Source organism: Cydia splendana, chromosome 1, assembly GCF_910591565.1.
Source record: "Cydia splendana chromosome 1, ilCydSple1.2, whole genome shotgun sequence".
NCBI classification, from domain to species: domain Eukaryota; kingdom Metazoa; phylum Arthropoda; class Insecta; order Lepidoptera; family Tortricidae; genus Cydia; species Cydia splendana.
The window spans coordinates 1,349,174-1,365,320 of record NC_085960.1 but is presented as its reverse complement, the minus strand read 5'-3'; the positions used below and the strand labels follow the sequence as shown (position 1 = coordinate 1,365,320).

The 16,147-nt window shown below is 40.5% G+C and overlaps 2 protein-coding genes across 5 annotated transcripts; one reads left to right on the top strand and one right to left on the bottom strand.

Annotated features, from left to right (window-relative positions):
• Positions 1 to 2,450: 2,450 nt before the first annotated feature.
• On the top strand, positions 2,451 to 11,593 carry LOC134806285 (pancreatic lipase-related protein 2-like). 4 transcript variants are annotated; one of them, XM_063779508.1, is made up of 9 exons: positions 2,451 to 2,520; positions 6,272 to 6,358; positions 6,561 to 6,612; positions 7,114 to 7,218; positions 8,283 to 8,424; positions 8,942 to 9,090; positions 9,566 to 9,780; positions 10,526 to 10,679; positions 11,108 to 11,593. In XM_063779508.1, the coding sequence occupies exons 1-9, from the start codon at positions 2,487 to 2,489 to the stop codon at positions 11,178 to 11,180; spliced, it is 1,011 nt and encodes a 336-aa protein (XP_063635578.1). In that variant the 5' UTR covers positions 2,451 to 2,486; the 3' UTR covers positions 11,181 to 11,593. The 4 variants fall into 4 exon arrangements, with proteins under 4 accessions (XP_063635578.1, XP_063635598.1, XP_063635592.1 ...); XM_063779528.1 differs by lacking the exon at positions 8,283 to 8,424 and adding an exon at positions 7,948 to 8,089; XM_063779522.1 differs by lacking the exon at positions 8,283 to 8,424 and adding an exon at positions 7,781 to 7,922.
• A 1,021-nt stretch (positions 11,594 to 12,614) lies between these two features.
• On the bottom strand, positions 12,615 to 15,407 carry LOC134806563 (organic cation transporter protein-like). Its single transcript, XM_063779874.1, has 4 exons — positions 14,709 to 15,407; positions 14,072 to 14,479; positions 13,585 to 13,825; positions 12,615 to 13,314 (listed from the first exon to the last, which is right to left on the bottom strand). Exons 1-4 carry the CDS (start codon positions 15,101 to 15,103, stop codon positions 12,886 to 12,888), a joined length of 1,473 nt encoding a protein of 490 aa, XP_063635944.1. The 5' UTR covers positions 15,104 to 15,407; the 3' UTR covers positions 12,615 to 12,885.
• Between the last annotated feature and the right edge of the window lie 740 nt (positions 15,408 to 16,147).

Here is a 16,147-nt window from a genome sequence, read left to right as displayed (position 1 = left end):
CAGATCATTGACGTATAAAATCTCAGGACTGGCCTTACGGGCAATAAGAATGGGGCCACTACAGCGGTGTGACACCGCTACAACGCGATTGGTTGATGAGTTCGCATCACGCACGTGATTGGTTCATGAGTTCGCATCACGCGCGCGATTGGTCGCAACTAGCTGCGTCAGGCTGCGCGATTGGATCGAATTGGTGAGTCACACCGCTGAACTAGTACCATTGTTAGTACCCGTAAGGCCAGTCCATAGATATAATACGTTAATGCTACAGATATAGTCGAGGGATCTGACGAACGAAACTTTAAACAGAAGTGAATTTTTAGAGTAAATAAATAAGTAAATATCCTTTATCGCACCATAAAGTTAAAAACAGGCCTAATAATACGGTACACGCAAAACTGAAACATAATAATATCGTCACACAACTATACTCAGTTTTTGTCACATACAATAATCTTGACGTTAATTTGTTCTGGCAATAATAACAATGAAACTATCTTAAATTTGCCGTCGGCTAAACTTGCTAAGTAACTCACAATAAGGGTATTAGTCAGTTATTTGACTACAACGACAGCAAAGTTAAGTTTGTGCTATTGTTTGACAAGCTCTAACTCTTAATAAGTTGAACTAATGTTTACGCGTTAAATACTAAATGGCAGTTATGGATGTTTGATTAATAGACAAATGTTTGGTTTCGTTCTGATTATTTGATTAGAGTCAAAATTAAGTTGTTACCTATCTTTAAGACAAACTAGCCAAATAAGAATTTAGGGTAATGAGAAATAGGGCCGGATTTTTCCGGCCGACTCAGATTACTATGTTAAAAAAAACAAATGAGAATGAACACCCGTTTGATCTAATTTGACTCCATAAGATTTAACGTAGAAAAGCCGACAAAATGAGGGCAGCACCAGTCGTGCTCCTAGCGGATAATGATTAGTGTTATAGATCAAAAGATTCACTATAATCTCTACAAGACTATATATAAACTTCATTGCGTGCCTGTCCCATGTACCTAATAATGACCATGATTCATGTTCATTGTTTCATGATCTTGGTAAACATGGTTAAACTTCTTCAATTATCGAGTATTTTACAATTGCCACATAAAGGAACATCGATTAATTAATCCAAGCTACATATTTTTCCTAACTGCGTAGTTATCCTACTAGACTTATTACAGTTATAACAATGGAGTTCAAGCGATTAATTATCCTTGCAATGTAATTTTTACCTGTGTCTTTAAGATTCTGTAATTGACCGAGCGTTAGCGTAGGTCTCCATTTCAGCTTACGCTTTCGTATGTCCGGAATGTTCTCTACAGGTCGCAATTCTCAACTGATTCTCGGGTAATTTTGTGAGCAAGTTCATAATGTCTTATCCTAAAGAGGCCTCATCCTTGTTTCAAGGCGAAAATATTATTTTACAGTACATATGGCCCTATTTTCCCACACTAGTGCGTAAAATAGCACTTTTCGTGCGTATGTCAAAAGTTTAAATGGCCATATGTACTGTAAAACGTTGTACGATACACGTGCGAATAGGTAATTCGCAACTCGTGTCGATTTAAAACACTCCCTTCGGTCGTGTTTTAATTTATCGCCACTCGTTTCGATTTTCCTCTTTTCCGCACTTGTATCGTAAATAACTATTACAGTACATATGGTCCTATTTTCCCGCACTAGTGCGTAAAACAGCACTTTTCGTGCGTATGTCAAAAGTTTAAAGGGCCATATGTACTGTAAAACCACAATTACACCGTTGTACGATACACGTGCGAATAGGTAATTCGCAACTTGTGTCGATTTAAAACACCCCCTTCGGTCGTGTTTTAATTTATCACCACTCGTTTCGAATTTCCTCTTTTCCGCACTTGTACCGTAAATAACTCATTAATTCGCGTAAATAATCACGTAATAAGTAGAGTATAACGTGTTGAAATGAGAAGCCTTTTTTTTATATTAGGTATTTTTAAACATTTTATATCTACATCTTACTGGTTCACTAATAACAGACAGTCAGGCTTAATCGATTCTTGTGTACCTAAGTATAGAATTTAACTATTTGTGTATTTTGGACCGTATATACTAGGTAAACAAAGTGGTAACAAAATTAAAATGACGCAAAAACTATTGACGAATTCTTAACGCAATGTTTATTTTCTGGTCGATTTTTTTTTGCTTTGTATGACAAGGCCCACGTTGTATAATGTTAAAGACGAGTATTGACCGATAGCTCAGAATAAAGGATGAGTCACGCTAGACCGGGCCATGCCCGAGCCGAGGCGTCCGACATGTAATTTTCTATGATGGTTGATTGGTGATCACGTGGTGCTTTCCATAGAAAAAGAAGCGCCGGAAGCTCCGGCCCGGTCTAGCGTGAGTCATCCTTAACTGTGCGACGGTCGAGGCCGCCCGCTAACAAGATCAAGATCGAACCCGCGACTCCAGTCTAAGACTACGCGCCGGCAACAGTGCTCATCTATTATGGATTTTATGACACTATTTTTTATACTGACTGGTGAGTGTAAACATTTAGTGAAGGTTTTCATTTCTATTGTAACCATCAAGTGAGATTGTGGTCGAATGCTTAATAACTACATATCATCATCATCATTTGCCATACAGCATTTTGTCAGATGCTGAGAAGACTAGAACCACCTAGAACTAAGAAGACTAGAACCAGCTAGAACTAAGAAGACTAGAATATCACTTCAGAAATGAGTCAGTTTCACCCCAGTCGTGGGACTGGGGCGAAACTGGGGTGAAACTAGTTGGGTACCTCGTATCTTCCCTATACGTGAAGTGGTTATGATTGTTTTTCCCTGTAGAATGCTGTATGGTATTAGGGCTCCGTTTGCGATATTAACCTTAAAAGTGTACCTAGTGTTAGAGTTAAGCTCGAATCGTCACTGAAATAAATAAACAAGTACATGACATGACAGTAGCAGGCCTATTCGGATTTCGAGATAATCACAAGATCTTGAGACGATTTAGAGATCAACTAGATCTACATTAGATATCGACTAGATGTGACTTGGATATATCTAAGTCATAACTTGTCGAAATCGTTCAAGAGGACCTCCAGAATCGCGGAAACGTCAAATTTGACATATCTATCTTACAAATATCTTTAAATTATCCGTATCGTAACTTGTTGAAGTCTAGTAGAAACCTAATTAATTTTCCGAATCGAGCCGTAGGTGTTGTTTCACTCATCATACATATCGTACCTACCTACTATCGTGTAAATAGATACTCAAATCATTGTTTTATAAAAAACTAGCGACCCGCATCGCATGGGTAAACCTTAACAAATTAGAAATACACATAAAAATTCCTCAAGAAACCACTATTGAAAGGTGAAAATCGCATGAAAATCCGTTCAGTAGTTTTTGAGTTTATTGCGAACATAGATACATACAGACAGACGCGGCGGGGGACTTTGTTTTATAAGATGTAAAGATTAAAAGTTATGGACCGGAGTACCGGAGTGAAATGGAATTACACTGTAATTGAGTAAAAGCACTTGTGTGCATTTCACCATTGCAAGTTATAAGCGGAGTCCGAACGGAGCCTATTCCGCTTGTAGTGTAAAAAATATTTTCTCGTGACCTAGCATATTCATAAACTAATACGTTTATAATGTGTTAACGGACGGTTATTTAAGCTGATTCTCCTTACATAAGCCGTCGACCGTGACTTTAGTTTCAATGTTAGGCGTAATTTGCGTATTATCTAACTTAGGTATTTTTATTCTGAAGGATATTCTATGTAGGTAGGTAAGATCTCAAACGTTTAAAATGTTTTTGACATTGGAAATGTCTTTTCGTTCGCTCCAGTATAGGGTCCGATTTCACGAAAAAGTGCGATCCCCTTATATCTCGGAAAGTTGAGAAGATATGATATTAAAAAATAGGCTCAAAAGACGCATAATCACGAGAGCTGTAGCAAAAAGGTTCCGTACCCAAAGGGTAAAAACGGGACCCTATTACTAAGACTCCGCTGTCCGTCCGTCCGTCCGTCCGTCCGTCCGTCCGTCCGTCCGTCCGTCCGTCCGTCCGTCCGTCTGTCACCAGGCTGTATCTCACGAACCGTGATAGCTAGACAGTTGAAATTTTCACACATGATGTATTTCTGTTGCCGCTATAACAACAAATACTAAAAATTCACAGATTTCGTGCCTCACACGACTATCGAGCACATTGGAAATGAATCTACGGAATTCGAAAAAATATTGTCGCTGAGCGACGAGAAAGTCTGGATAAGGGGCTATTCATAAATTACGTCATTTCAAATTAGGGGGGGGGGGGGTCTGGACATCGGATGACGGTAGCATGAAGTAGGAGGAAATGGGGTCATTTGAAGCATGATTTTTGGATGATTATAGGGGGGGGGGGGTCCAAAATCGTCAAAAATCGATGACGTAATTTATGGACAGCCCCTAAGGAAAAAGTTACAAAATAAAACTACAACGTTGAATGATAATTATTTTATTCTTAGACTAACACAAGTATCCTGGACATAACGCATGTGAACAAACAAATTGCAAAATTTCCACACGCGTATCCAAGTTTGAATAATTGTCGCCGTGGCGCATAAGTATAGGTACATATTTCATTTTTCGATTAATAAGCAGGATATATTAATGTTCAAAGTACAAGAAAATTATTACACGGCAAATCCGTAGTCAACTCGAGAAGTGGTGATCGGCAGCGGCCCATTTGCTGCAAGATATGAAATTTTCTTGACAGCAGTTTGACGCGACGAGAGATGACCATAACAGCGTTTGTCTATGTTGCACCAAACCTGAGTTCCAATAGGTACTACCAGGGTTCAGCATCAGCTATCTTGGGTAATGCTCTACCATGTGCTCATCATGACGAATCGGGTGTCCAAAACAGCGTGTGCCTGGGTCAAACAGATCACTGTGTTATGTCTTTCCTGTAGACATACACAAGAGTTAAGGGCTATAAAGGTTAATTTTCTTATTTAACCCTTATCCACGTGAAAAGGTCCTCCTTTTATTTAGAGAACTATGATAAAATCATTGCTTACACGCCCACAAGCTGTTAACTATTGCCCACAGGAGAGAAAAATGTGCTGTTCGCGATAACACACTCCCTCTCCCTCTCCCTCTCCCTCTCCCTCTCCCTCTCCCTCTCCCTCTCCCTCTCCCTCTCCCTCTCCCTCTCCCTCTCCCTCTCCCTCTCCCTCTCCCTCTCCCTCTCCCTCTCCCTCTCCCTCTCCCTCTCCCTCTCCCTCTCCCTCTCCCTCTGCCTCTGCCTCTGCCTCTGCCTCTGCCTCTGCCTCTGCCTCTGCCTCTGCCTCTGCCTCTGCCTCTGCCTCTGCCTCTGCCTCTACCTCTGCCTCTGCCTCTATCTCTATTTCTATTTCCACCACCACAAGAATGCATAGATTGTCGAATAGTGCGTTATCTACGCCCGTCTCAAACAGGATAGATAGAGTTAGACCAAGAAAAATCTGCAGCGATTTTGAAAGCCCACGCAGTGCAAGTGTTATTCTGCCGTCATAATCCCGATAATTCACAACAAACACCGATAACGAACTCTGCGAAACATGAAGTCATAAATGTCCTCTGAAAAATGTCGTTCTGACTTTTTGACTATTTTAAGGTTAGGCTACAGGGCAAACCCTTAACCCGATCGTCTTTGTTTTAGGCTCAAATTGTAGCTGACTAAATTGTCCAGAGCCGTTTTTCTCAAATTTTTGATATCATTCTTCGTTTCCAAATTATCGAGCACCAAAATCAAAAATTCGGAAAAAATTGAATTTTATTTTCACTATTTCGACCATAACTTTTTTTGTTTTTGACTTTCTCGAATAATTATTTTTGCACCTTACAGCTCTCGTGATTATGCGTCTTTTGAGCCTATTTTTTAATATCATATCTTCACAACTTTCCGAGATATAAGGGGATCGCACTTTTTCGTGAAATCGGACCGTATACTGGAGCGAACGAAAAGACATTTCCAATGTCAAAAGTACGGAACCCTCGGTGGGCGAGTCCAACTCGCACTTGTCCGGTTTTTATTTATTTATTTAGTACTTATAGTTTTATTGACGTTACAAAATTTAATTTATTAATGTACAGAAACACATTAGCTGCCACCGTCATACAAGTTTGTTCCTAGGCCTCGCCCCCTGGCAGTGAATGCGGTAATCTGCTGTAGATTTCTGATATTTGAGTGCCTAACCAAATTTTTATTCAACATATTTTTCCTCAATTTATTATGTTGATTATGTTCTAGTGTCATTGTCGTGTCAGGGGCAGAGGGAGGCCAGACTTCCGCTCTCTTACGACAGCTTCCGGCAGATACTTCGTTCCAAAGTCTCAGGTGAGCTTCATACCATTCCTGAAACATTCCACGAAATAATTGTCCACCGTTGTCCCTTACAGTCACCTGCAATAATATGTTACACAACGAACCCCGCAAGAGTATCTGACACGATCTTATTTTGAGGCCTTCGAAGAGTAACATATCGACAACAATATAATATAATATAATAAACAATATAAATCTGTATTGTATGTTACAGTGCCCGAAGGCCGTAAAATCAGCGTCAACGATGTCATCCTACGATTGTACAGGTACCTAACATATTGTCAATTCAGTTTATAGGCGGCTGGCGGCCCTAAACTAAAAATGAATTCTATTCACCTATAAACAATATTCATTTTAGAATAAGGTTTGAATAACTGACCACCTTATACTAAAATGAATTCTATTTATAGGTGAATATAATTAATTTTTGGTTTGGGGTGGCCAGTTACTAAAAGAGGCCAGTTACTGGCGAACTACCCTACCTACTGCTTGCTATATTAGTGTCGCACCAAGAAAAGTCTGCAGCGGATTTGATAGCCCACGCAGTGTAAGTGTTATTTATACGTTATAATTTTATAGAAGTTTGACGTTTAAAATGACACTTGCACTGCGTGGGCTATCAAAATCGCTGCAGACTATTCACGGTCTGACTCTAGAGGTATATTATTTTGTGTTTTTTCCCCGTACACAGACCACAGTCATATATTGGGCATTAGCATGTCGAGCACTGGGACGTTAAACTCATATATCTGTTATATATTTTCTAGCCCAAACGCTACCAAGCCGGCCGGATACCGCATCAGAGAGACCAAGCGGCTTCTAGCTGACCCCAACTTCGACCCGCAGCGGCCCACCGTTGTCTATGCTCACGGGTAACGATAGTTTTTTTTATACTAGTACGTCTGTGGCAAACAAGCATGCAAGCTGATGGTAAGCAGTCTCCGCAGCCTATGAACGCCTAAAACTCCATGGGGATATACTATATTTTTTTAGGGGAACTAGAGCTCACTTGTAATTCGGTTACCGAACACTACACCGAACCATCTGTCATTGTAATGCGTTCGTCATTGTAAACTTATACTGTATGGGAGTTTCATAGTAGGTATACTACTCTTCGAGTGACGATTATTGTGTTTGGTGCGACTGACGTCGTTTAAACCTGCTGATAATGTTAACGGTTATGGACATGCACTGAGCGTTGCCCGACAAGTTGTCACAAAAATCTGTACAAAAACTGTCTGTTATTGTTTATTTTTTCAAATTGCAGCTATGTGGAGCTGTTCACAGACGCAAGCGTCAAGCGCGTGATGGAAGCATATTTGCAGAATGGGGAATACAACGCGCTCCTCCTGGACTGGTCGAACCTGGCGTTCGGTAACTACGTAGTCTCTGCCATCGGCTTGAAGGCGGTTAGTAGGTGTTTTCAAATTGCAGCTATGTGGAACTGTTCACAGACGCAAGCGTCAAGCGCGTGATGGAAGCGTATTTGCAGAATGGGGAGTACAACGCGCTCCTCCTGGACTGCTTGAACCTGGCGTTTGGCAACTACGTAGTCTCTGCCATCGGCTTGAAGGCGGTTAGTGGGTGTTTTCAAATTGCAGCTATGTGGAGCTGCTCACAGACGCAAGCGTCAAGCGCGTGATGGAAGCGTATTTGCAGAATGGGGAATATAACGCGCTCCTCCTGGACTGGTCGAACCTAGCGTTCGGTAACTACGTAGTCTCTGCCATCGGCTTGAAGGCGGTTAGTAGGTATTTTCAAATGGCAGCTATGTGGAGCTGTTCACAGACGCAAGCGTCAAGCGCGTGACGGAAGCGTATTTGCAGAACGGCGAGTACAACGCGCTCCTCCTGGACTGCTCGAACCTGGCGTTCGGTAACTACGTGGTCTCTTGCCATCGGCTTGAAGGCGGTTAGTGGGTGTTTTCAAATTGCAGCTATGTGGAGCTGTTCACAGACGCAAGCGTCAAGCGCGTGATGGAAGCGTATTTGCAGAATGGGGAGTACAACGCGCTCCTCCTGGACTGCTCGAACCTGGCGTTCGGTAACTACGGAGTCTCTGCCATCGGTTTGAAGGCGGTTAGTAGGTGTTTTCAAATTCAATGCGTTAGTACCATCGCCCACACTGTTAATTGTCCATCGGTGGAGCTTATTACAAAAGACATAAGGTACCTACACCGATGGACAGTTAAGAGTGTTGCTGCTTGTAGGTGTCTTCCCTAAGCTAGATCATGTGTCCCAGCGCTGGGACGACTATTGTCAGAAGAAAATTGGAATTTATTATTTTCACCTAATATAAGGTACTACTAGTCAAATCAGTTTCTTTTTCGAACTGTCAAAACGATTTTGCTACTATGAAATTTATATGAAACACTGGCATGTGACGTCACAAACAAATTACCTACTCTTTATAGTTTTATACGGGTTTTAAAATAGAAATTGTGTCTAAAAATAACTGCTGTCTACGTTTCTCTATTAATCTTCTGGTGCTAAACTTCATGCATGGTGTAAAATAATTTATTTTAAATACAGTCAAATATACCCTATTACAGGCGTATCAGTGTAGTTTGTTGAATTTTTCTTCATCTCTTTTCAGGTAGGTGAAGAGACAGGGAAGGCGATATCCAGGTTAATAAAAGGCGGGCTGTCTCTGGAAGGGCTGCATCTCGTGGGGCACTCTATGGGGGCGCAGCTGCTGGGGATCGCCGCACGGTTCCTGTCAGAAAGAAAAACTAAAGTGCCCAGGTATATCTAAGGCTACATTTTTGCTATTGACAGGTGTCTTACAACCTGTGGGTCAAGACCGTCGGGGGTCGCATAATTGTTATCGTAAACCAATCTTTGTTAGTGTACCGTCTTTAAAATTTCAGAAAGAACCACCCTCATCAATTATCATACTAACACTACCGTCCACGGGACTTTCAGGGCACGCGATAAAGTCCCGTTCTAGTTTTAATAACAAAGAGTATTTTACGTCAATATTGTAGCCACTGTTTTGACAGTTGAAGTAAATGGTACTGTGCTTCTACTTTAGCTGGCCAAAAATACTCTATTAGTAATGAATTAGATGGTCAAACGGTAGTGCATGACACTACAGTTGTACAGCGCCATCTACTTCAGCTGTCACACCATGTGTGATTATCTATTCTATGCTCTGATTTTATTTACTTACCTACGCAAGTTGAATCAAAACTCAAAAATAATGTTATAAATGTATCAGGTTGACCGGCCTCGACCCGGCCTACCCCGGCTTCTACCCGCCGCTCCTCGCCCCTCCCATGTCGCCCTCCGACGCCGTGTTCGTGGACGCGGTGCACACGGACGGCGGCGGGTTCGGCTCCCCGGCGGCCACGGGCGCCGCGGACTTCTGGCCGAACGAGGGCAAGGCCAAGCAGCCGGGGTGCTTGTCGGCCACAGTTCCGCTTACTGTTGAAGGTGGGTCTCATGCTATTTTCGACATTTTAGTCGACCATCATTAATCATAGTTTGTCAAAGGACTGTCTCATTTCAATCATAGACAGAGAGAATCATACTGTATTTGTCTTACACTAAGTACTAGCACCCAAAAGAAAAGTATGAGTATAGTTTTCCTGGTTCTTACTGACTGACAAATTGGTTTGACCAACGATGATGAAAATCTCTGGTCTGAAAAGCTCAATGATGAAAATGGTCGTCGTTTTTTATCCTATCGACTGCGCCAATGTTAGATGAATAAATGATCGAGATCCATAGCAAACTGGTTTATTTCGAAATGTGCAACTACCGACTTACTTATAAGTCTACCCTACATAACACATTATTTTTCCTCCATCGCCATGCTGCCCTACCAATAATCTTAGGGAAAAGAATGACGACCATCTGCTGGAGAGCAGATGACGTTTTTCGATTGATGTGAGGGTAGCCCTGAGTTTACGAACTCAAGGGTGAATGTTTATAATTTCAACAAACAACTTATTACTAGACCCCTCAGTATTATAAGTAAATAACGATTTTAAAAGTGCAAAATGACGCCAATTTGACAACTGGCCACTCAATAACTTTTTTATCCTGTTCTGCCACTATGTATACTCGTATCATTATTAAGATTAATTTTATTGTATTACTAACTTACAAATAATATGGGCTTATGTCTGAAATAAATGATTGATTGATTGATTATTAAAAAATGATCTTTTTTTAGATTTCTGCAGCCACTGGCGCTCATGGGAGTACTGGGCCGAGTCGATAGAGGGGGGCGAGTTTATGGCCCGAAAATGCGAGGACTATGATACTTTCCTACGAGGACAGTGCAAGGAAGAACCACTCGTCTATATGGGACTTAAGGCCAGCCCTAAGTAAGTCTCTCTCTCATCTTAGAGTACTGCGCTGTCGGTAGACGTGGGGCAGTTCATGGCCCAAAAGTGCGAGGACTATGATACTTTCCTACGAGGAAGGTGCAAATAAGAACCCCTGGGCTACAGGGGACTTAAAGCCAGCTCCGAGTACGTCATCGCTAGGCTCCAAGCCTGTCAATTTTGTTTGTTAACAAAATTAAAATTTGGGACTATGAATATAAATATATATACATATACAAAAACAAATATCACAAGGCATATCATTAACAACATATATAATCGCAACTCTTATAAATTGAAGGTAAAGGTTTCAATAATTGGGCGGCTAGCACGATTAGCATAAGAGGCACTAGTGGCGGGAGCACCTTTCTCTTTCGCATGGTGCGAAAAGAGATTAGCAAGGCTTTAAACAATCTTTTTTTTTTCAGGTTAACTGGCAATTTCTACCTGCGGACAGCTGCGAAGGCGCCCTTTGCTTTGGGCGAGAGAGGCGCGGACTGACGAACATACATACAACCAAGCCCACCCAATAGCTATCGCTTCATTAAATTTTTACATAAACTGTTATGTGAGATCTTAAGATGATATTGTGATATTAAGGTAAAATTATAATTTATTCTATGATAAATGTGAGAACAGAGCAAAATGGGACTTTGCCGGTTGACAGTAAGGTTGATTTATGATTACATGCTTATGTACAGTAAGCAGCGAGATAACTGACCCCCGTGCAAACAAGTTTATATGCAGGGGGGTCAGTAATCTCTGCAGCTAACTGTAGGTACCTACTACTACATTTACATTAGTGGAGTATTTTTGACTACAAGCGGAATGATCCCTTTTGTTCCGCGTTAGAATAAAATATGAATTTGTACAAACCACTAGACTAAGTATAAATAAAGTATTTTATAATTACATTAATATGTATTCTTTATAACTATAACAATAATTCAAGGCGAATTTGATTCTTATCTGAACAAAATATTAAATATTTTATATTTTTAGTAAGGGCATTTATTTGTGTGATGAACACTAATATTTGTTCCTGGGTCATGGTTGTTTTCTATGTATATAAGTATGTATTTATCTATACAAGTATGTATATCGTCGCCTAGTACCCATAGCACAAGCTTTGCTTAGTTTGGGGCTAGGTTTGATCTGTGTAAGATGTCCCCTAAGGGGTCATCCATTAATTACGTCACACGTTTAGGGGGAGGGAGGGGGTCAAGAAAATGTGACATGTTGTGACATGGGGGAGGGGGGAGTCACAAACATTGTGATGTCACTTTAACTTCATCAGTAACCGAAAATTAATTTATATTTTTTTATTCGCTGTACAGTTAAATAATGAGATTTTGGATGTAACTTTCGTTGTGTTATAAAATTACTAATATTTATATATCAAAAATATTTTTTAATTTAAAAAATAATGCCCTCCGAGTTAATATTGTCGATTTCGTTGAAAACAAAATTGCCTAAAATGTGACGTCACACCAGGGGGGGAGGGGTTTGCAAAATGTGACCAAGTGTGACAAGGAGGGGGGGAGGGGTAAAAAAACCTAGAAATTCGTGTGACGTAATTAATGGATGATCCCTAATATTTATTTATTTTATTTATTTATTTATTTTATATAAAGTTTTAATTACATGTGTTTCGCATGTACAGTCACCATCAGATATATCGGAGCGGCCAAGGTGTTCACAATATCTGAACACGCACTCTAACGCCCTGACAATAGAGGCATGTTCACATATTTGTGAGCGCCTTAGCCGCTCCGATATATCTGATGGCACCTGTACTACCTACTCTTGTATTTGCAACAATTACAATTGCACAAGGCACACACAATTACTTTTTAAGTACACACTCAAGTTTGATATGACGTGGGGTATATGTTGTGGTCAGATCTTATAATTGATCATTTCATGATTTGTGGCCCTGGCCAACCAACCATTTCATGAAATGATCGTTTGGCCACATCATGATAAAGTCAAACCTAACCTAACCGCATCATGAAGTAGAGTAGTAATCGATTCTAAAATGGCATTTCATGAAATGGTCAAAATCTTTACATATATAGGTACGTAAGTGCTCTCGCTTCCGTAAGCTGCTCGAAAATGCAGGTATCTCGTGTGTTTAAATCACATTTTTGACAATTTTGCTGCCAAAACCCCGCTATGCGAGTTCATTTCGTAATACTGCACTGAACTAACTTTCAATATCTTCAAAAGAGTCCGGCAACTTCTTTCCTTTAGTTTCTGGCAACAACAGGCAAATTACCGCTCCAAGCAGCGGGGCGAACCCAAAGATAACCGTCGGCAGCCATGGTGTAGTTACAGCTAGATTTGAAATAAACGGTGCCAACATGGACCCAAATCTCATCCCTACAGAACACAGGCCCATACCCATATTCCTGACCACAGTAGGGAATAATTCTGATGAGTAAATATAAATCGTGGCAGCATCAATAGACATGAAGCTGACGCCTAGAGTTCCGAGTGTGAATTTGAGCCAGAAGTCATCGCCGACCACTCCAAGGGTTAGGAGGCAGAGGCCGCCGAGGATGAAGGCGGCGATGGTTGTGGCTTTCCTGCCGAAGGTACGGACGCACCAGATTGAGAGGAGGTTGGCGGGTAACTGTAATAAGAGAATTCAAATTCATGGTAATATAATACTGAAACAGTCAATTGTATGTCGAATAAAGGACAGAGTGACAGACTAAACGGACTGGAAGTCATAACAAAGTAACGACTGAAAGAGATAGTTAAAGTAGAACTTAAAAAGGAACAAGTTTAGTAAGATTTTACAGAAATTAGTTCTAAGGATAGTTCCAGTAGGTACATCAATATAATATTATCAGATTGTCTTTAAGGAATTAGTTGTAGTCTGATTAATATAAATATTTACCTGAATAACGGCAGCAGCGGCAATACTAATGTAAAGACTGGAGCTTGTCTGACTGATGTACTGGTTGACTCCATAGAACGTGACCCCAGTAATGACCCACAAGGCACAGGAGCACACGGTCCGGACCCACAAATTGGGACGGAACAGGTCGCCATAGTGGACTTTAGGCGCCTCGCGGGTTACCAACTCGTGGGAGACCTTCTTAAGGGTCTCTTCTATTTTGTCTGTTGGCATTTTGTTCCTGGAATTTGATAAATAAAAATTGTGAAATAGAACTGGCTTTCACACGTAGAATTTAGTGCAAATGTACCCACGTAAAATTTTCTTTTGTCGTTAATTCTTACTACACCGTTATATTATCATTATCATATTACAATATTGACCATTTCCATATCTGTGTTGATAGTAAATGAGTAGAGTTTTGGACTCAATTTATTAGTTAATCCAAAGTTTATCAGAGCAAAAAGAGAATTTTTAGACTACTTACATGATAGCAGCTTTCTTCACAATCTCCGTGGCCTCATCCACTCTTCCCACACTGACCAACCATCTCGGAGATTCCGTCACGATCAGAAAGTAACTCAAGTACACCACTTGAGGAACCGCCAGAGCCAACGTATACGACTCCCAATTCCTGAAGAAATATGCGAACACTGGTATAGACAAATGGCCTAAGATGAAAGGAATATGGAACACACATCCAAAGGCCTCCCTATACTTGGGGCCTACGGCCTCCATGACGATGACGAAGGAGATAACCATGGTGCCGGCGGTGGAGAAGCCGAGGAAGAAACGGAAGACGGTGAAGACGATGTAGCTGGTGGAGAAGGGGACACAGAACGAGAAGAGGACGAGGCCGCAGATTGAGGCGAGGAAGGTGACGCGCCGTCCGTATCTGAAAATGAAAGTTGCAATTTTAAATTAAGGATATGTGTAACCTCCACTTTCTTGTCATCGCTTGGGATGAAAGTATCCAAAAAGCGATTTGATAGTAATCATAACATGAAATTACATTACATCACTACTTCCAAACGTTTCTAATGCAAATAAAACATGACGATTAGATAATAACTATTTTCCTTATTATAATTTGGGTATTTTAAAATTGGAACCTTTCAACGTACCTGTCAGAAAGGAATCCATAAACGATGCTCCCAGTCAAGATCCCAAACTGCAGCATCATCTGAGTGAAACTTGCCATCCACGCCCGATCGCACACAAGATCCCACTCAGAGACTATCGTGCTTTCCATAGGACTCGTATCATACCCATACTTGAGGCAGTCTTTATAACAGCTCCCATTAGCTATAACCCCAGTAAAATTCACGGGGAACTCTACACACCAATATGTCACCTTAGGTGTCAGGAAAAGTATGGTCATCTGCACCCATCCTGACGCAAATTTGATGAGGAATACTGATAGGAAGATTATTAGTTGCCATTTTCCGAAATGTCCTAAAAGTTGGGAGAATGTGTCTTCGGGGACTGACTTTTCTGGGTCTGATACTCGTTGAACCATCTTTGCTTTTTGTTTTGCAACCTTGTTTTATTTTTGCATTGGCACTTGACTTGTTTTAGTTCTCTGCTTGAGTGACGATTGTGTCTTCAAAGAGAGTTTGAGTGTCTTACATTTAATCTTGTTACTTAATCCATTTTTATGCACATAACATATCTTATCAGTTTTCTTTGTTGCACTTCCTTGCACTTATGATTCTTTAGATATTTAACATTGATCTCCTCGACATAACATTATGTCGATGAGCATCTTTACGTGGTAAATATTCTCATCTGTCTTCTTCGTATCTCGTCTCGTGTCTCCTTATCTGTTGATAGTAAGTCGGTTATCAACAACTATACACCTAAATATATACTTTTTATTATTTATATACTTAAATATTAATTATCTGTTTGTATACAGTCACGGCTGATTCGCGTGAGATAATACACAAGGCTGGTTGATCTTTTGTAACCTTTAGCGAAAAAAAAAAACAAATTATTTTGGCGGAACAGGTATTCAGAGGGCCTTTACAAGTGCGACAAAGAGGCAACACGTCGAACGTGGTTCACGGTAAGCCCTCTATCCCACCGCGAATAATATCTCTATATTATGTTGGAAAAGTAATTCAGTTATGAATCGTATTCTCGTGTAATAAAGTAAACGTTTGAACTGGTTTTTCAATATGACGTAGGTACCTAATATAAGTATAATTTGTTACTGTCACTACCTACCCGTATTACTGGTTTAGAATGACGACTTATAACTGCCAATTTTGTACCTAGGTATAGAGAGGGTAATAAGGATAATGAATTAATTTTCCCAATTAATAGGTATTATCAATTTGTTTTAGGAATATTTAGGAAGTTTAAGGTCTTGAATTTTTCGCCCCTGTAACAAGACATACTGTATGCCTTGTGTGTGTTTACATATTTACACAAATTAGGTAGGGGGAAGCGGGGCAGCTTGGTACACCTTTTTTTGAAATTAATTTTAGGCCCCAAAATGAACTCAAAATACATTATTTTTGTACTTAGTAGATGACAAATTTGCTAAGGTATAGAAAGT

Coding starts and splice junctions, on each gene's coding strand:
- LOC134806285 (XM_063779508.1), top strand. CDS start 2,487: ATGGATTTTATGACACTATTTTTTATACTGACTG. Junction 6,359..6,560: donor ACTTCGTTCCAAAGTCTCAG/GTGAGCTTCATA, acceptor TGTATGTTACAG/TGCCCGAAGGCCGTAAAATC. Junction 9,091..9,565: donor AGAAAAACTAAAGTGCCCAG/GTATATCTAAGG, acceptor TAAATGTATCAG/GTTGACCGGCCTCGACCCGG.
- LOC134806563 (XM_063779874.1), bottom strand. CDS start 15,103: ATGGTTCAACGAGTATCAGACCCAGAAAAGTCAGTCCCCGAAGACACA. Junction 14,480..14,708: donor TATGGATTCCTTTCTGACAG/GTACGTTGAAAG, acceptor TTTCATTTTCAG/ATACGGACGGCGCGTCACCT. Junction 13,826..14,071: donor GTGAAGAAAGCTGCTATCAT/GTAAGTAGTCTA, acceptor ATCAAATTCCAG/GAACAAAATGCCAACAGACA.